Source organism: Zonotrichia albicollis, chromosome 2 (assembly GCF_047830755.1).
Source record: "Zonotrichia albicollis isolate bZonAlb1 chromosome 2, bZonAlb1.hap1, whole genome shotgun sequence".
NCBI lineage: Eukaryota > Metazoa > Chordata > Aves > Passeriformes > Passerellidae > Zonotrichia > Zonotrichia albicollis.
Genome location: NC_133820.1, coordinates 60,841,122 through 60,866,482, shown reverse-complemented (window position 1 = coordinate 60,866,482; position 25,361 = coordinate 60,841,122). Strand labels below are relative to the sequence as shown.

Genomic DNA, 25,361 nt, shown 5'->3' with positions numbered 1-25,361 from the left:
TCTAAAGAGCTCGGCCAGCTTGGTGTTTTCATGCTGAGGTTCTCAGACATCAGCTCAGGAAGTATTGTGAGGGTGGTAAAAGAAATCCTGGAGTCCCAAGGATGAGTGGCCAGTAACTTATAATTAATTGAAGTGACTTGACTTGTGGGAAGGCTTGTGTGGAGTCTTGGAGGTGGGTGATGAGAAATAAATGGGCGTGCAACTTATCAGTTATGGTCTAGAGAGAAAGAGAAAGGTGTCCAGGACCAGAATCTGATGTGAATTTTCTTCTGGGATGATGTGGGTTTGGGGAACTGTGCCAGATTGTGGGATGCGTTTCAGGAACTAGAAACTGGCGGGAGCTGGTAGTATGATGAGTAACAGCATCTCTGTTCAGTAGGTGCTGCTGGGGTTTCCTGGCACTCAGTGACCTCCTTGCCCGTGCTTGTTCCTGCAGCGAGCCCAGCACCTGAACTCTGCAGTTCTCCTGGGAGCTGTGTGCTGTAGGCAGGAGCCAAATCTGCTCTGGTGAGGCTGACCCAGAACTGGGTAAATCCTCCTAGGTACAAGCTGAATGTCTTTACACTGTGCTCTCTAATAACAGCAAGATATTATGCAGGTGTCTGTGTTGTTGAAAGAATGTCAGATTCCCTCTGCTCCCTCGAGCCTGTTGGTTACAGAGAGTTCCAGATAAATGGCTGATAGTTATGTGGAACTGGCATCGAAGCAGCTGGCATCTAATATAACACATGCAGGAGCTGGGTGTTCCCTTCCTAGAACGTAAAATATTACAGCTAGGACAAAAAATAGCACTAAAATAGTCTTTTTCCTCAAATCGTGCCAAAGCTAACCTGAAAAATTGTAATGTGGTGTGCAATAACTTTTGCAATTTCTCAGGATTAAATTGATGGCAGTGATGTCCAAACTCTTTAAAGGTGTGTTCACACTGTGCACTTTTCTGTCTTGGTGAACAGAAGAGTCTCCCAACAGGTCTGTTCTGCAGCTTAATTTTAATGCTGTTGCAAAGCTGGATTGGGCAGGTGAGTGTTCCCAGCTGTGCTGCAGGTGCTGCTCACCGCTGCTGCAGAGGATTTGGCTGTGGGTGAGCACAGACCTTGTTTGACAGGATTGCAGGTGCTGGAGTTGGGACCTGAACACCCACTCACAGGTGAGTGTGGCAGGACAGACTGTTCTGGGTGGAAAGGGGCCCCTGATGGCATCCTCTGAGGAGCTGCTCTGCAAGCCAAAACCAAGCCAAGGTCTTTTTTTAACTAGGTAATTATGTACAGAAATAATTATGATATGTAATTAGATGCTGTTACATACAGTATATGTACTGTATGAGACCTTGAGAGTGTAGCCATGTTAACACAGGAGAGGGAGAATTTGGCTTTTATCCAAGCCTACTTATTTCACAAAATGCTGCCACTGTCTGGTGGTAGCTCTTTGTTGCTACTATTTCAGTTCTCTAAAATTACATTTATGGCCCAGACACTGTCCCCAGCTTGCTTGTCCTGAGACCCCAGGTTCAATTCTCACCCCAGCAAGCTGCACGTAGTTGGTTTGCACACAAACAGAAACAAAAAGTGGCCCCAGAGGGCAAAGCCTGAGCACTTGCTGCAGGCAGGAGCTGTTCCACTTGCTGTGGTCATCCCCAGCACTCTGCAATAAGCTGACTTATGCCCAGATAACATGTAATTTGTATCTGAGTCTTTTTCCTGCTTGGATGCTGTAGCACTGGAGGTCAGAGCTGACCTGGGTGTTTCCAAAGTGCAGAGCTGGTCACTGGTGTGGTCCAGGCTCTGGTGCTCCAGCACTGCACTGCTGGAGGGCAGCTGGGTTCTGTAAGGGCCCTCTGCCTGGGCTGCAGCCTCCTAACTGGGGCTGCCAGGGGCTTCTGCCAGCATTACCTTGGGACCTCTCTGGTAACAGAAATGACCAGGTTTGAGGGAAGGGCTTGGGGGTGTGAGGAAAAGATCAATCAGGGCAGTATCAAAGGCAAAGCTGAGGTTTGCAAAGATGCCAGACTAAAAAGATTTTTCTCATCTTGTCAGCTCAGGGTGAGTCCGAGGCCCACTGCCTGTGTGTGTTACTATCAGAGCAGATACCAAGCATGAACACAGGCTGTGGGTTGGGGATGGATGTGAAAGGCTGCTCCCAGCACCTGGGAGCACATGCAAGGTTGCTTTCAGGCCCTCTGTATTGAAAAGCCTTACAAGGCTCCCCCTGGTTTGGAACATGTGCCAGCCACAAAGGTGATCTTTGTCCTTTCTATCCTCTGGCAGGAACCTCGAGTGTGGCCAGAGCCTGGAGCGCAACGTTTGATGAAATCATAGGGCAGCACATTGAAACGTTTTGTAAAAAATACATGACGATGGATGCTCCCGGAGTGCTAGCAAAGTACCCAGACATCTTTGCTGTGGTGATAATCATCATCCTAACAGGTGAGGCACTGGATGGGTTTGTGGGTGTGCACCTCCTTCTTCTGTAATCTCATTGTTTGCTTTTGAAATGAGCATGGAGTCCTGATTTATTTTGAACAACATATTAAAGACTTTCTTTGCTGCAAGTGTTGGATTGACCTATATAGCTACTGAGGAGTTACCACAGGGCGTAGCCTGCTTACAAGGTTTTGAATTAGAGGGGAGCATTCTTGATATTTTTGAGCCACTTTTAAAGCCTTCAATCAAAATTTTTCTAAGGAGGAAAAGAAAAGATGACTTGTTATCTTCAATCAGGTATAGGAGTTTAATCCTTCCCTCCACAAATCCTATTACACAAGAATTTCATGCAGTTAGTCTATCAGCCTTATTCCCCCTTTGATAATCTGCCAATTTTTTATGCTTTGAGCCAGAAAAGTGAGGGGAAAAAAAGAAAGAGGACTTGATTACAGTTTCATGTACTACTGTTTTAGTTTTGGGTGTTTTTAAATATGTACAGGCTTCAGTTTGCAGAAGTGAATACAAGACTCCAGAGAATTAAATGTGTCACACACAGTCAGCATTTCTTTGTTTTTTTCTAAAAGTGTGCCAAGCCTTTGTTCATAAATTGGAAAAGTTTTGACAACTTGCAAGATCAAAATTCTTCTGAATGTTTACTTCTACTCCAGCAGGGTCTTGCAAAGCATTACCAAGTTTAGGCAAATTTAAAAAATTATGCTTCTATACTCCTCTGTAGTTTCTAGCAGGCAGAAGCTGCAGTGTCCCGCTAGCAAGGTTATCCTGACATTTCCCACTCTGATTGGAATGGCCTTCTCAGTGTGAGCTGTGCTCATAGGGACAGGTCTCATAAGCAAGGGATGCTTTGGCATTTGGATTTGCATTTGGATCTAGGGCTGCATTGATGGCTGCTGAAGCCAATAGCAGCCCTCTGTTTTCAGGATTACATCTGAATGAGAGAGATTTTCCCCTTTGTTCATTTGTATGTAATATGAATTGCTCTCATTTCAAATCAGAATCTGATCTTTCATTTCAGATACAATTTACAAAATTTAGAACTCCTTACTTTAGCACTGCTGAGGTGTAAAATTACAAAGGTTACTTTGTACTAAGGTGGCTTTATGCTCCTGCATGAAGCAAATTCCATGGATTTTAATAAAAAAGGCAAACCATTCTTTTCTAAAAAAAAAAGCTGCTGAAAGAGCAGCTTTAGTCTCAAATACCATCATCACAAGTTTATATCTGCTTGCACTGTCTTGAGCTTCAGATTTCTAAAAAGTACCTTACAAGTTTTTGTGGGCTGGTATGTAGTTCTATCAAAGACTCTTCTGATATGGCTGTCTCAGCTTATTTCTTACTTTAAAAGAAGGAAAGGTGAGTACACAGGATGCTCTTCTCTCATTGAAGTCCCTTGGAGTAGCAGTAGAAGAACACTGTGTTGTGCTTCTCTTCTCCCTTGGGCCTGTGTAAAGTTTTTTTACTTCTCCTTCAGCCTTAGATTTGAGTTAAAAGTTTCAGTTCTTAAAAATCAGACACCTGAAGAGGAAGTTAAGAGAGCTTATGGACCTGAGAAGGCAAGCTATGCTTCAGTGAGATTTTGCTTCCCAAGGCCTGTAGCCATGCTCTACTTCAGATAGATCATCTTAAGACCAAGCTGAAGTCCTCCTCTCACTGAACTCACTGGCAAAGCTCTTGCTGATTAAGTAGGAGCAGGATTCCTAAGATGCCACCTTCTTTGTCTTCAGCTCTAGAAGTAGCTATTGTAAGTAGAATCCTCCTGGATTTGGTCCCTGCTCATATTTCCCCCAGTTTGTGAGGAAAGTTGAGTGTTGTTCATAGCTTTTGCATTTGGCCAAGACCTCTAAGACAATGTTCCTTTATTGAGAACCACCTGTTGTGCTTTCTCTGGGTCTCTGTGTGAAGTTTGAGGCTGTGGGAGTAGTTTAAGTGTATTAGCAAAGCACTTTACCAGGGACATGGTCCACATGGGCATGCTGGATGGGAGAGTGTATCACATTCTGCAGAAATAATGTCTGAGCTGAAGTCCCCATCCTACTTCTGGCTGAGTGAATCCTGAGCTGCTTGGCTTTGTGAAGAAATGAGATGGGATAATTTGGGCAGAGCGCAGCGTGAACGCAGTTGAGCTATGTCTGTGAGTCCCCAGCACCTGCTGCTGATGGTGAAATACCTGACCTATGCCATTTTTTCCCCAGGGCTTTTAGCTTTTGGTGTGAAAGAATCTGCCCTGGTGAACAAAGTGTTCACCTGCATCAACGTCCTTGTCCTTGGATTTGTCGTGATCTCCGGCTTTGTGAAAGGATCTGTTAAAAACTGGAACCTGACTGAACAGGACATTTACAACAGAAGCCATAGCCTTTTCAAAGACAAGTAGGTTGGATGTTTTCTTCTCATCTCAGAAGCTGGTGTGTTTTCAAAAGCAAGTTTAAATGGGGGGTTGTGGACTGAGTTAGAGAAGCAGTGAATGGGATGGCTGCCTCCTTTGCCACAGACCTTGGAGGCAAAGCTGTCTTTGGTGGGTGTTTGCTGGAAGCAAGCTGTGCTGATGGGCTGAAAGTGCTTGGAGCAGCTGTGTCGTTGTGGGCCCTGCTGCAGGACTGACCATTTCTAGCCTTACAACCAATATAGCACCCAAAGGAGAGAGAAAAGAGCTCTTTAGACAGTGCTCTACTCAAGTGTACACCAGGCTGGCTCTGGTGCCTGTGTGAAGCCATGTCCAAGTATAACTGTGTACTTTGTTTGAATACTTGGGCAACATCCTTTGGCATTGCTATACCTTATAGAGACCTTGTTGCAAATGCCTCAATAAAATGAAGGCAAGTTGCAGATTATTTTAATGGATTGCTGCAAGCATGTCATAAATCTGTTTTTAATGACATTTTGCTTGGCCAAAATTCTGTCATCCTACACAAGATCAAAATTAATGAGCTTATGAGGCCCACCACTAAGACAAAGTGATTAATTTTTGTTTGAGACTGTATCACACAGGATAAGGGCCTTTATATATCTCCACTTTTATGATGGTCTGCAAGGAAGCACAGTTGGACGAAATTTGGTGAGATTCATAAGTGTTGTGTGGGTCAAATTTATCTTGTGTAAAAGCCACTTCTTGAGCCTCTTTTCAAAATTCAACCTGCTGCAAAAAAATTGCTTCTATAGGACTAATCCCTTCTCCTTCCCTCCTGCTATTCCCATGCAAGGAGCAATTACTGCAAGAGTTTCAAAGTATGAGTGCAGGTCTTTGACCTGTATGACTTACTATTTTTGTAAAATCTGTCTGGGGTTTATTTTATCATTATTTCCAGAGTGATCCACATTTGGGTTGTACTATTTCTGTTGGCCAGATTTCATCTAAGTCTCAGCAGAGCTTCTGTGAGAGAGTTCAGATACTTACATGTGAGAAGACTTGCAGATTTGGGATTTAGTTTAGTTTAACTGCCTTAATTCATCTTTACAAAGACTTTTCACTGAAAATGTTACCTAAGTCACTTGAACTGAAGGGCGTGCTTGTTATATCACTCAACACAAGGCACATGGATATGGGGTTGCAATCCAGAGTGCACTGGGATCAGCCTGTGTTTGTCTGTTGACTTAAATGAACTTTGGTTAAGGCTCAGCAAAGCAGTTGGTGTGTGAGGTATCCAGGCTCCATTTCGCTCTCATGGTTACAGGAGTGGTTTGGGTATGAGCTTGGCATATGAAATTTGAGAAGATGGGGTGGATTTTAAACAATCATGGCACCCTGCATTCCTTTCTTATGTCTACTTGCCTACCTTTTATCTGAGTCCATCTAAAGTAAAAAGTGGATGGTTCACATGTTTCTCAGTCTTTAGTTTTTCCAAAAGCTTCTGTTCAAATGAATATATGTATGTGCACACATGCAGTAATGTTAGGAAATTATCTTTAATGTTCATGCTGTTTTCTCTTTGTCTTAGCCAAGACATTTTTATCCACCCCATGGAACAGGTGGTGGGAGCAAATCATGAACCATTTTTATTCCATGCCTTCCCCAGGCTGTTGCAGGCCAGTCCAAAGCTCAGCAGTGGGGAGGGCTTAGCATTTTGCCTGGTATGCTAGCATAGGAAAGGGAGAGCCTGCTTCTTCAAATTTTGGCTTTGGATTTTGTTATGAGCTGTTTGAATAGCTTTGTGACTCCCAGCTGGGTGGGATCACTTCTAACCCAGTGCCATGCCTTTCAGTCAAACACAGGAAGAAAAGCTCTACGGTGTTGGAGGGTTTATGCCCTATGGATGGAAAGGAGTCCTCTCAGGGGCAGCCACGTGTTTTTATGCTTTTGTGGGATTTGACTGTATTGCTACTACAGGTAAGAGGGAAGATGTCTTCGTTGTGGTTATGAACCTGGCTGCCGGTAGATTGACTTTCATTTGGAGAGCATTGGAGAGCACTAACATTGGAGAGCACAGATAATAGGGAATTCAGGACACCACGTTTGTTGTCCCTCTGAACCTCAGCTCAAAATAGGCTTTTGGCTCAGCTGCTCCTAATAGTGAAAGTGCTAAATTTGTTCAAGTCCTTGAGTGCCTTAGTGCTGACTTCTAGCTGCTGTAGCACACGGATAAACTGTATAACCACGAGCGTCCTCCCTTCTTTTCCTGCAGGGCCCAAGCTAGTGGATGGTCAGTGACGGCACAACCAGGTCAGACTCCACAGAAAACATGTTCAGGTTTTCCAGCTAGGCAAACAGGGAAGGCCCAGGTTCACATGTCTGGTATGAGTATGAGCCTCTAACTCTAGATGATACTTTAATCAACAGGTTATTCTGGAACAGTGTTCTTCAGTGCCTTCAGCTGCAGAAGCTCTGATGGCTTGGAGTATTTTAAAGATCCAGAGAAAGAGGAAGCCTCTGGGGAGTAAACTGTACCCTAGAGCTGTGCTTTAGAATCAGGAGATTTTACATGTAAAGGTTAAGAGGTCTTATTTTGAGAGAGAAGCTATCAGCATGGTCATATTTCTTGGGGCTAAGATGAATCCTAATTTCCTGAAGAAAGGATTGTCCTTGATTTCACATTTGGCAAGAACGGTTGGAGCAGAGGGAGAACGGAATCAACACAGAGAGATAAAGCATTACTGTGTCTTCTTCCAAGCAAGGAGCTGGAGAAGTGTTGGCTCCATTACTCCAGCCAGCCCTGGAGCTTCTCCTTGTGTGAGAAACATTCATCTGCTTTTGACTTGTAGGTGTATGGATCTGTGTTTATCAGTTCATCCTGCTGAAATGCTGTACCTCAGGAGTTCTTGGCTTTCAGAGCAGTTTTGTAGGACTAGGAAAGTGCAAATCTGTTCTGTAATTGATCACTGCCTGAATTTTGGGGAATTCTGGTTTTTTACACATATTTTTTCCTACTTGGTTGTTGAAAATTTTCCATAAAAACTAGAGGAGGTCCTTCTGTTACGAGGCGTGTTCAAAGAGCCATATGACTTTCAGGCACTATGCCCTTCTCCAGAAATGGGCACCTATGGTGCCATGATCCTGGTGTATTAGTTCCGGTAGGGATGTTACTAAAATGGACATCCATGGATTTTCCCTACAACTGCAGAATAATTTCTTGTTCCATCATCTGTGATCATTGAACTCTTCTTGGGTCTGCAGCATCAGTAGGATAGAAGGATGATCTGGTTTGGGCAAAGCACTATTTTAATCCAGATTGTTTCTGTGCCTGAGTTTACAAGGCTTCCACGAATGTGTGTCAGAAGTGACTGGAGCAGCAGAAATGGGAGCAAAAGGCTGTGATAACCCAAGTGGATGGAGCAGGCCATCAACAGCATTATGGCCAAAGAGCACCTCTGTACCAATGAAACCTTTGAAAGCCCCAGCCAGCACACCTGCCCTAGGCTGAGATAAAGGTCTTGCTTGTCATTTAGCTAATAAATAAATTTCTTTCTTGTAGGTGAGGAGGTAAAAAACCCTCAGAAGGCCATTCCTATTGGCATTGTGGCGTCTCTTCTCATCTGCTTTGTGGCTTATTTTGGCGTGTCGGCTGCCCTGACGCTCATGATGCCTTACTACCTGCTGGATACCAATAGCCCTTTACCCAATGCCTTTAAATACGTGGATTGGGATGGAGCCAATTATGCAGTGGCTGTCGGTTCCTTGTGTGCACTTTCTACAAGGTAAGACACTGCTCTTCATTTTTGCGTCTCTCAAGGTACATCTCTCGTGTACCTCCATCTCCCTTAAGAAATGGAGTGGAAATCAGGGATGAAATTCAGGGCTACTGACCTCGAAAGGACCAGGATCCCACCCTGTGGTAGGTACCAGAGAAGCAGGTGACTGGTATCACTTCAGAAAGTCCCGTCTTAGCAGAAGAACCAGCAGGTGCATCTCAGGAATATAAATCTGAATTGAATGACTAAATCATGGAGGCAGCTATGCAATGCAGGCACAGTTTGGGTGCAAGACATGCTGGCCTGCTGTGTGGAAAGCAGACTTGTGTCAGGTGGTGCAGGGTGCATCTTCAGGAGTACATGGGGCTTACCATATCCAGGGCCATCTGTCTGCAGGGTACCTGCAGGACAGCCATCTGGATGGGAGGCAGGGCAGGCTGGAGGCAGAACTTTTCACCTCTTGAACTTAGGCCTATTTCAGATCAACTTAGACATACTCAATTAGGTGAGCATCTCACAGAGGCTCACAGAAGTTACAGCTCTTTTACTGCCTGAAAGTCAGGCTGGTTTTATGCCTCATGGCTAAGTTTAGCTATCCAAAATCAGAGAGCTGCACCTCAGTTACCAGCTATGGGTATTCAGAGGGAGCCCTTGAAGGAGAAGCTGAAGGGAATGAAGACCACCTGTTCTATAGTTACACTGCCATAAACTTGCTTTCACTTGTGTGCCTGTGCTCAGCAGGAGGTGACATAAGTAGATTATTTCTCCTTCCTGTGTCCGTAGTCTCCTTGGCTCCATGTTTCCGATGCCTCGAATAATTTATGCTATGGCAGAAGATGGACTTCTCTTCAAATTTTTGGCTAAAGTCAACGAGAAGAGAAAAACTCCCTTAATTGCAACGGTGACCTCAGGAGCTACTGCAGGTAGGATCCAAAGACTTGCACAAATGTGTGGAAACAGACATAAGCTCATCTTCAGGGCAGATAAGTCCGCCTGACTCTAGCCCACTTACTAATTGGATATATTGCAGAATACAGCAACCCAGAGGGTGTCCTGGATTTCTAGGGCATGCCCTGGGGAGTCTGCGTGAGCATGAGAAGCTCGCTGTGTGCCTGTCCCTCTTTCTCAGAGCTCATTGCTTACAGTCCTGTCTCCTGCCAGGAACTACCTTTATCTGCTCAGCCAGCCTTGAAAGTAATTAACACCCTGCAAGGTAGGAGCCAGTGGTGCCCCAGCATCCTTGTGGCTGCTGGCCTGGCTTGGCTGGAGACACTGCTCTGCCTGTGGGTAGCAGCTCTGCAGAAGATGCCAGAGCAGCCGGAGACAAGCAGATGGCCCCTGTGGCACTGGCATTTGTTAATCAGTTACTCACAGCTGGCAGCCATCCTGTTCTCCCCTTCCTTCTCCTGGCCTGCCAGAAATACAGGAATTAAAGCTCCTGGACAGCAAGGATGAGCAGCTTACCCTGTTCTTGCAGCCACTCCCTTCCTCACGATGCCTGGCAAAGAGGAGAGCAGCCTTGCTGCTTTCTCTTTACCTTCTGCTGCAAGTGTAGGATAAGCTGTGGGTACAAAACTGTGCCACCTTTGGTGGGGAGTTGTGCCAGACTGCTGCCCTGGGCTCTTATCTCCTGTGAAAGGGCTGAGCTCCTGCTGCTGGGACTCTCAGAGCCTCCTCACAGCTTCCTTCTCCTACACCTTCCTCTTCAGATGTTCTGGGGTCCAGACCATAGTGGGGTAGGAAAAAGAGCAATATAAAGTAAAAAAACCAAACAACTTTGTGGTCTCATCCAAATGGTCCATAGTGCCTATGACCAAAACCCACACAAAGCTGCAGGGACAGCATTTGCCAGCTGAATTTGAAGGTTGGGCTGGCTATTGGGCTCCAGGTTGTACATTAAGGCTGAGTGGGGCCAGGCTTGGCTCTGAGGTCCCTACACTCTCATATGGCTGTTGGTGCCACCTGATGTCTGACTGTGTGTCTTTTATCCACTTATTTGCCTTCTGAAAGCCCTATACAAATTCCTCTACAATCAGGGTTACCTGGTGAGGGTGTGTAAGCAGGGTAATCCCTAAGGAATGGCAGCCTTTTTCTGGAAGTTCTGGAAATGTGATGACACCTGCTACTTCATTATGCCCTCTTTGATGCTTGGTCCCACTGCATGCACAAGCCTGATTGCAATCCAGCTGAGCTGAGACACCAGGGCAAGGTGATGCCCATCCTCTGTTCCCTCTGGCTGCTTCCAGGAGATAATTGTGACTTTAGGAGTGCTTTAGTCCCCAAGCTGCACTTGGGGACTAACAGTGAGGTTGTGGCTTAAACCCCTGCTTTTTGTTGGTAGTTGGGTGAACATAGCTGTGCAAGACAGACTGGAATTTACTGTAGTAAGCATTTCCTGTTGTTTCAGCTACTGAGGCTGGGACAGCCTGTGGAGTCTTAGGGTATTCATGCACCAAGGCCTGCCTCTTCTTCTCTTGGGACATCTTAAGCTCCCCTACCAAGTCCTGAGCAAGTCACATGTTTGCTGCATTGTTATTAACGCTGCTGAGATGTGCATGTTCTGCCATGTTGCTGATTTTTCTTCTCTCTTACCTTCCTCTCCTCCTACAGCTGTTATGGCCTTTCTCTTTGACTTGAAAGATCTTGTGGACCTCATGTCCATCGGGACCCTCCTGGCTTACTCCTTGGTAGCAGCTTGTGTGTTGGTACTGAGGTAAGAATGTAGAAGCTTTGTCTCTTCTGGCACAGAGAGAATTCCACACAACAGTCAGATGCCCTCATAGTTTCTATGGGCACATCTCCAGCTACAGGCATGTGAAGAGCTTGTTTCTTTAATTTCATGGGGGGATTGTGTTAGTTGGATCTACAGGGAGGTCCTCTGAACTTGGTTAACTGTTCCATGCCAGTCCTGCTGTGGTCAACTCAAAATGCTCCAGGAGATATGCCAAGGGGTAGGGAGGAAAGATGTGTGACCCTGGCTGCCTGCCTTGTCCCCACTCTTGTGCCCAGTGGGGATACCATTTCAGGTTGTCCTCCTTTTAAAAGGAGATTTGAGATGAAGTCTAGTAGCAGGAAAAGAACTGAGCATGTGTTTGCAGGAGCAATGTGTCTTTGAGAAGTGCTGAGCTTCCACAGCTTCCCAAACCTAAGCTAAAAATCTTCAGTGCTTGGCACCTTACAGACAAGAGCGCTCGATTAATGAAAAAATATCTGAAGATCATGTTACTGAAAAGTACCTTTGTATAGAATGACTTACTCAGGATCAGATGGAGGCTCTCACAGCAATTGCACTGAACTGAGAACAGTCTTGCAACAGGTGAAGGGCCAGTGCTGTTCTGTGGTACCATTGCTTTGTGATTGTGCTCTGCTCCCTGCCCTTTGAAAATTCTTGCCGATTTACCTTATCCGTCTTAAGTTTCCTGATTTCCCAGCCTACTCTTTTCCTCAGAGCTAGAAATGGCTTTTCAATTTGTTTTTGCAAGCTGCTGTACCTATTGCATGACATTTCCCCCATTATGGGTTGGCAGAGGCAACAGCCTGTTTTGTAGTGACCTTGGCAGCGGATTTGTCTGCCTCTTGACTGCTTAATGATGTAGCAGCTGAATTGTTTCCAAAGCTGTAAGATCCTGCCACTAGTTGCTTCCTATGGCTGCACCCAAGGATTTCACTGCATTTCACAAGTCTCAGTGTTTAACAAATGCCTCATGGTGAACACATCCCCACAGGAACAGTTTAAGGGTGACTTTCAAAGTGGCCCAGTTCTTTAGTCAGACTTGTGGCTGAGTAACTTGCCAAAACTTCTGTAACAGAGAGCTGAGGCTCGAAGAGTGTTTTTTATTTATGGTTCCACATGGTTGGGTGTCACAGCCCTGTTGAATGTGGTGTCCACAGCAACAACCATTCTTGCTTCAGTTCTTCCTTCCTTATGTGGTAGCAGACAAGCTGGCAGAAGAGTCTGGGGTGGAGGGGTATGGGGCACCAGGAATGCTGCTGCAGGGTGTGACAGCTGCAGAGCTGTTAGCTCAGCCACCTCTGTGCCAAAATGCAAGAGCTGAACTGCCACAATGGCCCTGGTTATGAGCATCAGTCTGTCCCTCTGCTGTTTCCTTCTCCTGTCACTCCCATGTCATTGGTGATATGGATGACAGGACTCATGAAAGGGAGCACTGTCACTTTAGAACACTTACCTTACAGCCATGCTGTAGGGGATAAGAGCTGGTTGTACTTGCTTACATCATGATGACATCATGCCTCAAATTTCCCCTTGAAGCAGAAGGGTATAGATGTGACATGGTGTCCCTCCACAAATGAGTGGTACCCTCATTTAAAAGCCCAACTAACAGGCTCTTTGTGTCATTTCCTTTTCCTAGGTACCAGCCAGAGCAGCCTAATTTGGCATACCAGATGGCAAGGTCGACAGAGGAGACAGATAACAACGAGTCTGTGAGCACCAGTGAGTCTCAGGCTGGGTTTCTGCCAGAGGAAGAGGAGAAGTTTTCCCTCAAAGCTGTACTATGTTCCACAGAGTCAGATCCTTCCAAATTCTCAGGTTTGGTGGTGAACATCTCAACCTTCATCTTAGGTGAGTGCTGGGCAGTGTGTCTCTGGGGCATTGAGTCAGCTGGTAGGGCTTTGTACTCACCATGGTGGGAAAACTCACCTCCTTGATGTGATTTTGATGAGCTTTTGTAATGGCCAAAATAACTGAAGACTAAATTTCTGACTTAAAAAGAAATCCACAGATGGAGTGTGTGGGGGTGTATGGTGGGAAAGGCATATCTGTTATGATTAGGTTTTTGTGAGTTGCTGTTCTGTTTGTGAGCTTTCAGATTCTGCTTTGCCTGCTTATGGTTTGTTCTTGGGTTTTCCCTGTATCTAAAAAAAAAAAAAAATCAGTAACCTTTGGTGTCTGTTCACAGGTTTCCTTATTGTGAGTATCTGTATCCTGACTTCCCTTGAGCCAAACATTCTGATAAATACTGTACAGATTATTGCCGCCATCCTTGTTGTCACTATCATCTTCATTATACGGAAACAGCCTGAAAGCAAAACCAAACTCTCCTTTAAGGTGAATGTCCTGGGACATGTAGCTAGGATAGAGGTATCTGGGAGGTGGTTGGAGGAGGAAGTGCATGTGTTGGCCTGTATCAGAAGGGGGACGCTGGCCAAATAGATGTGCATAGAATACAGGCATGATGTCAGCTTTGCTATCCAGGAGAAGCTGGAAAGGCAGAAGCTGCTGCAGAGGTGTGGCTGGAAGGGAAGGGCAGGACCCTGCATTTGAGAGCAGATGGTTATAGGATAGGGAACAGACAGACACTGGAGGAAAGGGGAGGGTTGTGAAGGGCTACATTGGATCATGGATACAAAAGGAGAAAGAATATAAGAAGTAAATTTGTTGGCAAGGATCTAAGGCTCTAAGTGCACTTTCATGTCCTCCCTAGTCCTCATGGAGGCTGAGATGACCATTCTCTCTTACACAGCCTTAAGTATGAGGAACTCTGTTGTTTTCCTGCCCTCTCCAAGCACACCATCCTTTCTATATTAAACAAACACTGGGATGGGTTTTTTCTCCCAGCGTAATCCTAAGTCATGCTTTATGGTATTGATTTTAGGTAGCTCTGCAATTTATTAAATTAATTTTGGGTTATAATTCCGTGCTCTAAACTATGTTCATTTTGATTGCTCTGCAATTAATAATTTTCAGTAAATTCACAGATTTTAGTAACTTAATACAGCCAGAGTTTTCCAAGATTGTGTGTGCAGCTCATTTGGGGGTGATGGTCCCAAAGGTGGAAACAGAAATATCCAGGAGCAAAAAAGTTATGCACTCTCACTCAATGGTATTTTCTGAACATGCTTCTGAGGAGGTCTGTTCACCTTTCACGCAGGATATTTCACCTCCGTTTTTTCCCCTCAGCCACTACTCTGTCCAAGAAAAAAGAAAATTACACCTGTCACAGCTAAATCTGTAATCATAGAATCACTTTGGTTGGAAAAGACCTTTAATATCATCAAGTCCAACCATTAGCCCCGCACTGCCAAATCCACCTCTAAACCATGCCCCCAAGTGCCACATCTACATGTCTTTTAGCACCTCCTGGTATGATGATTGCACTGCTCCCTGGGTAGCCTGTTGCCATGCTTGACAATCTTGTTTCTTATCTCCTTGCTGTTCTTTGGGCATTTACAACCTGATGGTGATTTTTTCTCCAAAATCACTCCGGAAATCCAAGGCTGACCTGTTTGTTTCCCAGTTGTTTTTCTGTATTTTTTAACAGGTAATTTTTCTCTCTTCCCCAGTCTTAAGAGACTTTACCAGTCTACCAAGAGCTCTCAGAGTTGCTGATTTAATAGTTCAGAGATCACTTCTGCAATCTCTGGGTACATAGCTCACCCACCTAGGGAAATTTTATGTCTCTACTTACTTGACAAAGCCTTAGAAAAATAGCTTTAGAAAAATATTCTTTTTCTCTTTTCTAATTTGTGTACCTACCCCCTCTCTCTAATGATGTGAGCCGCTACTTTGCATAAATTTTTTTGGCAAAGCTTAAATTAAGGAAGGCCCACATCTCTGCCGGTTTGTTTTTGTAGATCTCCTTTTTCCCTTAGGAGTGAAGCTCACTTTCCACTTAATTCTACCATATTCAGAAACTTTTCTAGTATTATAATTTGCCTTGTTTGATTTTTATATTTGCAGTGCTGTTTTCTGTATTCTTTTTTTTGCATTTTGGCTTTGCTGTCTCATTCTTCTTTGATTGTCAGACCACTAAGACATTCTTGGTACTGGTATAGTCATCTCTTGCAGTATTTGCTGGTTTTCCTTGCTTTGGGATAATTTGCTCTCTATTGCTTCATTGCCTTGGTACCTGATGGATGAAGTTCCTCAGGTCCCTCCTCTGACATTCCCCTTACCTTCATCTCTTGGTCTTCAATAGGTGCTTGTCATGACACAGTCCTTGGTTTTTACTCTTCTCTCTTTTGCCCAACAAGTATTTAGTATTGTCACTAAAATTTGCCTCTTACCTCCTTCTGGACTACAAAACAGGCTTTTAAAAGAGATGAATAGTGTTGTTCACATGCCCGTCCTGTGTTGGACTGGTGTCCCTTTGGGTTTAACCTTGCCTTTTCTCACATCTGGCAGCTGAAGAGTTGGTAACAGCCATCACTTCCCATTTACAAGGGATGTGATGTTCGTTGCTGCTCATTAACCATGCTTGTAGATGTAACATATCCCTTGTTCTTCCTCAGGTACCTTTTTTGCCCTTCCTTCCTGCTGGGAGTATTTTTGTCAATGTTTACCTCATGATGCAGCTAGACGCAGGCACGTGGATTCGGTTTGCAATCTGGATGCTCCTAGGTGAGTTTAAGTGAAAAATGCTATGTTCAGAGTTACTAGATTCTGTTCACCATAAATTTATTATAGCGTTCCAGGGAGGGATTCTGTACTCTGGCCATCCTTGGGCAACCCTGGTGACTTGACTGAAGCCCTTTAGTCAACATGTAACAAGCTTTGTTTCAAATTCAAGGGTCTTGAAGCCTTTGTGTGGACAAAACAACAACCCATGAACCATCTTATGGGTCTTGTTGCCAACAAGAAACCACAAAGCATTCCTTGTTGGCCAGCCTTGCACTGCTGTCCAGGTGGTGGAGCTTGTGCTTCTGGAGCTGAACAAGCTGAGCTGCATCCCAAGATGCTCCCAGCAGCCACTTAGATAGGGCTGAATTGTCTGAGGTGCTCAAATTAGTTTGGGGCTGGGTTAGATTGACTTTTAAAGACTGGTGCCTGCCTGTGTTAATGGCTTTTTTCCCTAAAGAAGATAGTGGCTGTCTGCTAGAAGCTAACCATGAGGATGGCTGGACTTAGACTGGTGTAACTTGTGTCAGTGGCTGTGGGTAGAGGTTTCTGTTTCTTTTGAGAGCTAACAGTGCCCTCTCCCTTGGCTTCCACAGGCTTTATCATCTACTTTACCTATGGAATATGGCACAGTGTGGAAGCCAGCTATGCAGCCTCAGCAGAAGCGGAGAGAAACACAGACACTGGCTCAGACAGCTGTAAATGACTGTTTGGCTTATGGGCAACTGAAAGAATGGCTGCAGTGAAAGAAACTTTGTGGTGGGGATCCTGAACCAGATTACACCTGCAATCAGTTATGCAGAAATAAGGAAGCAGAATGCAGGCCTACCCCACTTGGTTACTGCAGCTTGCAGTTTGTTTAGCAGCACAGTTAAAAGGGACCACAAGATGAAAAGACACAACTCTGGCATATTCCCAGCAGCACTGGCAGCTCATCTGGGCACTTCCCTCTCTCTCTCTCTCTCCGGTTTTGTTATTTTTCCCCAGTGTGTAGAAAGAAAACTGCTTCTGTGTGCAACTGCTGCTATGAAACCAGGCCTCACAAATATCCTTCTTTCAGTAGCCCCAGGAATTCCTCCCAACAGATATTCTACTCAGTTTTACATGGAGCAGGTTTTGCAGTGCTACTATCAGGCGTAGACCAGGGTCCATCCTTCACCCTAGGTGAGCTGTAACCTCTGTGTATGCACACATACAAAAAAAAAAAAGATTCTCGCCAGTCACTAGATTACCCCAGGTTAACAAAGCACCTGCAAGATTTGCTTTCTTTAAAATATCAGGTCTTAACCTTTTTTTTATTTAACTTGGTTTTTTAGCTATGTGCTCACATGCTTTAAAGCATGTCACTGCTGTGAAATGTTGGGAAGGTTTGTAGTTGCTGATTGTCAGGTGAGCGATCGCTCAGCAACACACAGCTCACACCAGCAGGTGTTTCTCCCAGCTGTACACTCCACAGAGGGATTGCCAACTTTAGTCAGGAAACCACATGGTGCAAGTACTGCAAAGGCTTGAAAACAAGGGGTGTCTCCAAAGAGTAGTCCTGCCTCTTTGCCTCAGAAACCCCCAGTGGTGTGGCTGTAGTGGTGGGGGTGGCCAGCTGAACTGAGCTAGCTCTGACAGCAAGTGCAGCCCTATGTTCCTCCCCCACATCAGTCTTCTGTGCTGGCTGCCTGGCATTAGCAACTTTGATTTGGCATTGGTGGCTGGAGCACATTCCTGCCCTGGGAGGGGAAGCACAGGAGAATCCTTAGAGGCACAAAGTGATGTGAACAATGCCTGGTGTCAGCCACCTGCCCAGGGGAGGCTGTGGGGGTGTGCAGGGATTTTTTAGTCCTGTCAGAATGTGCAACCCAGAAAACACCATTAAGGCTCTAGGATCTGACTTGCTGAGGGGAGCTTTCCCTTTGGGGCTGAGATTGTCTCCAGAGCCTGCCTGTAGTGAAAGGTGGGAAATTTGGAGTTGAGACCAGGGTCTGTATTTGATTGGCAATGCCTTGGTTTTGGCTGTAAGATGGTTTTTTTTTTTTTGGTTTTATTTCTCTCTGATAGCTTTCCCTAGCCAAATTAATCCACTACTCTAAAAAGGCTTATTAAGGTGAGCCATGCCCAAGTAATGCCACTGATCTAAATTAACTTTAAATTAGCATCCTTCAGCTTGTACTGAAAAACAAATCATAGAATTGTGGAACAGTTGGGTTGGAAAGGGACCTTTGAAGATCATCTGGTCCAGCTTACCTGACATCAGCAGGGACATCTTTAATTAAATCAGGTTGCTAAAAGCCCTGTCCATCCTGCTCTCAGACACTTCTGGGTTGGAGTATCTCAGATAGATACTGCAGAAATCCCCTTTCCCAATGTGAGTGGATGCTTTCCTAGGTGTCCTTCATACTACTGCCTCTGAACACTGGAAAATCTTATTTGGTTTGTCAGCATGGCTCTTGCTGATGAAGCGACAGGCTTTTGCACCTGTCATTGAGTTGGAGAACTGAACAGACCCCTGCATGACTTGCCCAGGATCTCACCAGGCATCTGATGCAGCAGAAAAGGGAATCAGATGATCTCCTGGATTTCATGGCTGGATTGTGGACCATTTCTCATGTTTCCAAGAGACTTTATAGCCTTTCTTCCCATTGAAGTGTTTTCATTTTTTAATTCTAGTACATTGGGAGGCTTTTCTTGACAGGATTACAATTTGAGGAAGTGAAGGCAATGTGTTCATTGCCTCCTAGGTGGACTTCAGGGTGTGTTATGAGTGCAGCTTCCCCTACAGAATGAAGTTGGGGGTCTGCTTCAGTCACTGGGTCTTGACCATCTGCCAAGGCTTTGCTCCTTGTGCATATACAAAGTCTTACTCAAGCAGGGAGAGATTAATATAGAAATTAAAAGCCACTAAGTCCAAGTCTATTTTGTTTAAACATAGGCAAGCTCAACACACTCCACAGCCTTCCAAAAGGCACTGAAAATGTGGTGGGAGGGCAACAAGATGAAATCTCAGACAGGAACAAAGTTTTGTATTGTACTAAAAATATAAGGATGATTTTCCTACTTGGCTACCAGCTTCTGTTCAGTGAAAACATGAAGCTTGTGTCCTTACCAAAGCTTCATCTGCGCTGAGCAAGCCAAGGGCCTGGTGAAAAATCTTTCAGGTGCGTGTTGTCAGGCACATTCCCGAGGTGGGGTATGACCTGGTCCCTTTTTAATCCTTGTGGCAAAGCCTGAGCAGCTCTGTGGCTCTCAGCAGGAGGGCAGGGTGAAGGAGGCAGGGTGTGGGGTGTTGAAACTGAGTGAACTGGAACATTGGGGAGTTCAGGTGTTTGCTGATGAGCCTGAACCACTGGCAGAAATGTTCCTGTTACCGTGTTCTGCAGCATGACACTTCATTGGAAACATTGCAGACCACAATCACTGTTCTGGCAGCCCCAGTCATACTGGAAGCATCCTATAAAATGAGTCCATGGAAACTCCTAGCATGTGAGGCACTGTCAGGTAAGGCAGCTGACCAGCCCTGCTGCCAGGAAGCTAATGACTAGCTTCTGTCTTTACCTTAATGGGGTAAGCCTCTGATGGGCTTTTGCTTTGTTTCCCGTTCATCCCAGTTCCCGTGTGCACAGAAAACATGGCAGGACATGCTGGTTTGTATCCGTCAGCCCACGGGTGCACTGGTGCACGGATTTATTATCAGGAATATATTACACTTATCTGTACATCATAATTGAAATAATACAAACTCTTCCTGTAATCATTAGCCACATAATAAACGGGACCACAGAACTCCTGCTGCATGGGAAACTGTACAGGCTCCTCAGAGTGTCCATGGGACACAACCACCATCAGTGCAGAGACAAAATACCTGATTTTGCACTTGATAGTTTTTCCTTTCCTCCCCCCGCCTGCCACCACCACAAGCCTTTGCTGCTGTGCATTGAGTCAACCCATCTGTGCCAGCAGTCACTGGAGGTGCAGTCCCAGTGGGGACAAATGGTACCTTCCCACAATAAAAAGGAGTTTTCCATGCCCCACTTGCTGCTGGCTCTCCTGCCATCCCATGGCTGATACCTGCTCGCAGTGCCCATCTCTGGAATCCCCTGGGAGCAGCTGTGGGCTGGTTTTATTGCTGCTACACCCTTCTGCATTGAGTAAAGATTAATGAAATTAAACAGCTTCCTTAAAGACAGAGATGATGAAACTTTCTGCTTAGTGCTGGCTACATTCCATCTGCTGCCAAAGGCCATCCTATTTCCAAATGGCAAAGTCCCCACAGTGGCCATGGCATTTGGGAAGTTTCCAGCTCTACAGAAGCAAACACTTCCCCTCCCCAGCTTGGCCCTGCATCCGGGGGGTCTTCATTCCCTGGGAATGGCTGCCCCATTAAGGGGCTGCTCCCTTCCTCCCACTGTCCGAGTGACCTGAGCTTTTCTTTTGCACCTAGTTCAGCATGCAGAGGCAAAGAAAGGACAGAGGAAAAGTATAAAAAAGGAATAACGTCTTTTGGGGAAAGAAGTCTTTTTCTGGGCTTGCACCAGAAGGAGCCACTCTTCACACCCCCCACAGGGACAGTTTGCTGGGTCCCTCTGGTTAGGTAGAACTTCCTACAGTTTTGTTAGTGATTGGGCACACCCCAGAGGGTGTGCCAAGGAAGAATCCAGTGAGAGGCAGGATTGGGAGGCAAAAATTAGATGGGAAAGGGATTGGCAATGATAACAAATGATGATGGAGCTGGGTTCAGTCCCAGTTTTCCCACCATAAAAGCCCCACTCCCAATTCACTGCTGGAAGCATCTCTTGAATATGATTTTAAACCAACAAAGTGATAAGGAAAGCACCAGGTATAAAGGGGAAAGATTAATAAATTACAACAGGTTCAGCCAGCCTGTCCTGGGCCAATAATATGCTTTAGTGCATGTAAAGTTTTGAGTAGCATCAATAACAACTCCAGTTGTTTCATCTCAACCATTTTTACAAAGGGCAAAAAGGAGGATCCTAGAAACTACCAGGAAGCCACTCTGACTAATCTGATGGCTCTCTACAATGGTGTGACTGTGTCAGTGAGGGAGGGATGAGCAACTGATGTCATTTACCTGGACTCTGCAGGGCCTTTGACATAGTCCCACACAGCATCCTAAACTGGGGAGATGCAGCTTTGATGGATGGCAGCTGGCAATGGAATTGGCTGGATGGTTGCATCCGGAGCAGCTCAATGTCCAAAGGGCCATCAGTGAGAAATGGTGCCCCTCTGGGGTCGTATTGGGTATGATATTTAAGATATTACTGTGTAATAGCGTAAATGACTCAGTGGGATCAGGTGCATCCACAGCAAGTGTGGATTGACACTGAGGTGAGTGGTTCAGTTGGTACACTGGAAGGCGGGAATGCCATACAGGTGGATCTGGATAAGCTTGAGAGCTGGGGCCATGTGAACATCATGAGGTTCAACAAGGCCAAGAGCAAGGTCCTGCACCTAGACTGGGGCAACCCTTGTTATGGATACAGGCTGGGGGATAAAGAGATTGAAAATAGCCTTGCTGAGAAGGACTTGGGAATACTGCTGGATGAGAGGCTGGACATGAACCAACAGTTGGTGCTCAAAGCCCAGAAAGTCACTTGTATCCTGGGCTGCATCCAAAGCAGTGTGGCCAGCAGGGCAAGGGGGGATTCTGCCCTTCTCTGCTCTTGTGAGACCCAGCCTGGAGTGCTGCATCCGGCTCTGGGGATAAGAAGGACATGGACATCTTGGAGTGGGTGTAAGAGGAGTGCCACAAAGATCTTAAAAGGCTGGAGCACGTCTTCTATGGAGACAGGCTGAGACAGTTAGAGTTGTTCAGCCTGGAGAAGAGAAGACTTGGGGGAGATCTTTTAGCAGCCTTCCAGAACCTTAAGGGGGCCTGTAGGAAAAATGGAGAGAGACTTTTTAGCAGGGCCTGTAGTGATGGAAGGGACAACAGTTTTTAACTGGAAGAGGACAGGTTTAGATTGGACATAAGAAAAAGAATTTTTACAATGAGAGTGGTAGGAGTAGGTTGCCCAGAGAAGTTGTGGATACCCCATTCCTAGAAGTGTTCTAGGCCAGGCTGGATGAAGCTCTGAGCAACCTGGTCTAGTGGAAAGTGTCCCTGCCCATGGCAGTGGGGGCTGGACTGGATAGTCTTAAAGTTCCCTTCTAACCCAAATCACCCTCTGAGTCTGTGACCTCACTGTCTCAGAATTCTATTGGTGGAATGAAAGATGACAATGCTGTAGGTGTTGCAAATAGTTGTGCCATTAGCAAATATCAAAATTATTAAAGTCGTATTTGGCAAGAAGGGGCTGTGTGTGCATGTGCGTGCTAGGTATCTATCTTTCAGGTTGTACTTGCTGGACACACTAAAATCTAGCAATGCATTTCAACAGTAGTAGCTGGTGTGGCATGATCTATTCTAAGAAGATGCTCAATTTACTCAGTATCACAGTACCATGCAAAATTGCTACAAAAATAAATTTCTCTAAAAAGGAGAAAAAAAAAATTATCTTTCTTTTTAACACTGTGGAACAGGCCACAGGTGCTTTGATGGTGGTTGAAGTTGTATCTAAGCTGCAGTCTGTGAATCCTGAGTATTTCCCAGGAAAGCTGAAGTACAGCTCCCACTCTGGCAGGATGGCAGGGCTGTGCAGTGCCACCCCTGTGGGTGCAGGGCCTGCTGGTGCCACCCCACACCCGGGTGAGGAAGCCACCCTCCCTGCAGCTGTCCTGCACCTCAGGGATTCCCTCCAGGTACTGTCGCCCTGCTAACTTTGGCCCCAGTGCACAGAGCAGCCTGCATGCAGGCTCTTTGCCCTAAGCTGGGTAGAAAAGCATCCCACAGATCTCTTTGTTTTGTAAATAATGCTCAGGGATATTTTTGTCTTGTTAGCCATGCCCATGAGGGCCCTGCAGACAGTCTGACCCCAACTACTCCTCGGCCTCACCGTCCCCTCAGGTGGGAAGTCACCCCAAGCCTGGGTGAACATTTTTGCTTCTAGATGGGAAAGCTAAAGGTAGTTTAGCCACTCATTTCCATGAATCTTCAAAGTGCTCTGTAACTCTGGGTAAGCTATAGCAATGTGAAATAATGCAGATATGTGGAAGGAATGAAATTCTGACTTCATCTGCACCTATGAAGTTGGCTATGGTCTATTTGGCATTTGCGGTGGAAGGAAGCTAGAGCCCTAGCAGATGTCCAGTATCTCATCTCACCATTGGAAATCTCTCCTCCAGCAAAGATAAGCAACTTATTTTTTCCTTCTTGCTTCTGGGGCTTGAAATAAAACAAAATGGACAGAAATCTACAGCCAGAGATTTTGATTGCATCCTAACCATGACAAGGTTAAACAAGATAAGATCTGACTAGGATTGAAATAAAGACACTAAAATTGAACCACGTTAACCAGTAACCTCTACCAAATTTGCTAAAACTCTGTTTTCTCATCTCTAGCCTATCTCCACTTAGAATATCAATGCTAAGAGTTAAAAAGTAGTGGATGGTATGCGTATCTTTTCTGGTGTTCAATGCAAAGGTGATGGTTTCAAAGGCAGTACTGTCTTAGAATTTCAAATTTGCTGGTGTTCATGTTACATAGAGTACCACTTGGTGGTCACTTGGAAGGCGCTTCTACTTCTGTGTAACTTTCTTCTAGGTTGGGTATAAATATTCCTGGGAGGCTAAACAGAAATGCATTTTGTTTAGATACAAGTCTTAGGCACGAGTTAGAAAACTGCTGACTGTAATGAAAATATATCAGCACTTAGTAGTATCCAATAATATAAAAAATGTAATTCAGAACATCTGCAACTACATATATATGTGTGTGCGTCTATATATAGGTATAAAGGTACAATACATACATGTATATAAACACAGACACATATACAGAAATATTCACACCTTTTGCAACTAACCTGAAATACTGCAGCAAAAGTTCATTCTGATGAACATCAATAGAGCATTTCCCAACTTTTGGCTCTAACCATAGTTAAAATGTTCACACATCAAGCTAAACCTTTTCCTATCCTAACTTTCTGCTGTTCTAGTTTTGGCTATCTTTTTTGCTACCCTAATCAACATGTCAGAACCAAGAATTTCTGTGTGGGGACTGTAAGAGTACCCTGCCTAGTGTAAAGCTATGCAGCTGCTGAGCATGCTTGCAGCCATGAACCCTGGGCGCCTGTTGATGGTAGTACTTCCTTGGATGGTAACACTTTGCAGACTGGAAATGCATAAAAGGCAGGGAACGTTCGGCACACAGCTGCCTGTTCATCGCCTCAAGGTTCTGACTTTTGCTGGAGAGGAGTTCCCTGATGAGCAGCGATAGAAAGGAGTGGACGGTGAGGGTGGGAGCTTGACAGGGCTCACGGCATCTCCCTCCTGCAGCTTCCAGAGCAGCTCCTCGTTAGTCCTGCTGAGCTTCTTCTTCTCCTCCACTTCTTTCTCAACGTATTCTTGAAGATTTGCATTCTCCTCTGACAGTTGCCTGGAGAGAGAAGCGGGACAACATGTAAGGCATTCCAGGGCAAAGATGGGGCATTCATGCAGCCACCCCTGCCCCTAGGGCTGAACTGTCAAAGCTGTGGCACAGCTGGCCCCAGATCTCTTCACTGCTGGGTGAGAAAGTCATCTCTACAAGTCATAGCTTCCCCATAGTGTCTGATTCTGCTTCCAGGGGCACCCGTGGTGGGATGAGCCCCAGCCTTTCTTCCTGCCCTTGTGGAGTGTCAAGGTACAAAGAGGGTTGGCAGCAGTTGCATCCATGATTTTTTCAACTCGCTGCTATGGTATGCAAAGGAAAAGCAGTCTGTCCTTTCCATGCTCTGAATTCCAGTTGATGTCCTGATCCAGGACACAGCTCAGCTTCAAGGCTTCCCTCTACTCTATAAAAGGTCATGAGGTTGTGGGTTCTTCTCCTGATCTGTCCTCCTTGATCCCAAAATAGCCTCTATTCCTGACCGCAACACCAGTAACGACCAGGGAGGTGTTCTGCCCAGAATGCCCATAACTTCATGGCTTTCCTGGAGCTGGGGCGTGGAAATCTCCTATGGGCACCACAGCCTTAGTGAGTCTGCACTCATCAGCCAGGTGACTGGTTTTGAAACAAAAACAAATGGGGAAGGGCAAGTAGACTGTGGGACCTGATGGAGACATGTTTTGGGCATGTGCTGACAACACCCATGTCCCAAAGGATGCATGCAGGAGCACCAGGCTTCTGCAGCCCCACTACACTTGGGCAGGAGCCAGCTCCTCATGTGATCAACCTGTAGCAGCTCTGGGCAGGCACCTAACCTCATTTACTGGCAATTTAGGGTTTTATAGGAATGAACAGGGAGGAACCCAACCTTCCCCTAGGTGTTTTCAGTGTTCAGCAGCAGCTGGGTGGGGATTTTGGATGCATTAAAAAAATTCTGTACAACTGTTTTCTGGGTGTAGCAGATGTCATGGA

At 45.5% G+C, this 25,361-nt stretch overlaps 2 protein-coding genes across 10 annotated transcripts in view; one reads left to right on the top strand and one right to left on the bottom strand.

Annotated features, from left to right (window-relative positions):
- Window positions 1-17,189, top strand: part of SLC7A1 (solute carrier family 7 member 1) — a 35,523-nt gene extending 18,334 nt beyond the window's left edge. For 3 of the 4 annotated variants that reach the window (XM_005482487.4, XM_026790609.2, XM_026790610.2), the window contains 10 exons: window positions 2,265-2,423; window positions 4,631-4,805; window positions 6,635-6,759; window positions 8,342-8,564; window positions 9,342-9,481; window positions 11,169-11,271; window positions 12,929-13,140; window positions 13,478-13,626; window positions 15,810-15,918; window positions 16,512-17,189. In XM_005482487.4, coding sequence (XP_005482544.1) covers window positions 2,265-2,423; window positions 4,631-4,805; window positions 6,635-6,759; window positions 8,342-8,564; window positions 9,342-9,481; window positions 11,169-11,271; window positions 12,929-13,140; window positions 13,478-13,626; window positions 15,810-15,918; window positions 16,512-16,621 — 1,505 coding nt within the window. In that variant the 3' untranslated portion in view covers window positions 16,622-17,189. The remainder of the gene's footprint in view (window positions 1-2,264; window positions 2,424-4,630; window positions 4,806-6,634; window positions 6,760-8,341; window positions 8,565-9,341; window positions 9,482-11,168; window positions 11,272-12,928; window positions 13,141-13,477; window positions 13,627-15,809; window positions 15,919-16,511) is intronic. The other variant, XM_026790611.2, reaches the window with a different exon arrangement.
- A 704-nt stretch (window positions 17,190-17,893) lies between these two features.
- The window catches only part of MTUS2 (microtubule associated scaffold protein 2), a 276,305-nt gene continuing 268,837 nt past the window's right edge, over window positions 17,894-25,361 (bottom strand). For all 6 annotated transcript variants that reach the window (XM_074535281.1, XM_074535282.1, XM_074535283.1 and 3 more), the window contains one exon: window positions 17,894-24,398. In XM_074535281.1, the coding sequence (XP_074391382.1) occupies window positions 24,182-24,398 (217 nt within the window). In that variant the 3' untranslated portion in view covers window positions 17,894-24,181. The remainder of the gene's footprint in view (window positions 24,399-25,361) is intronic.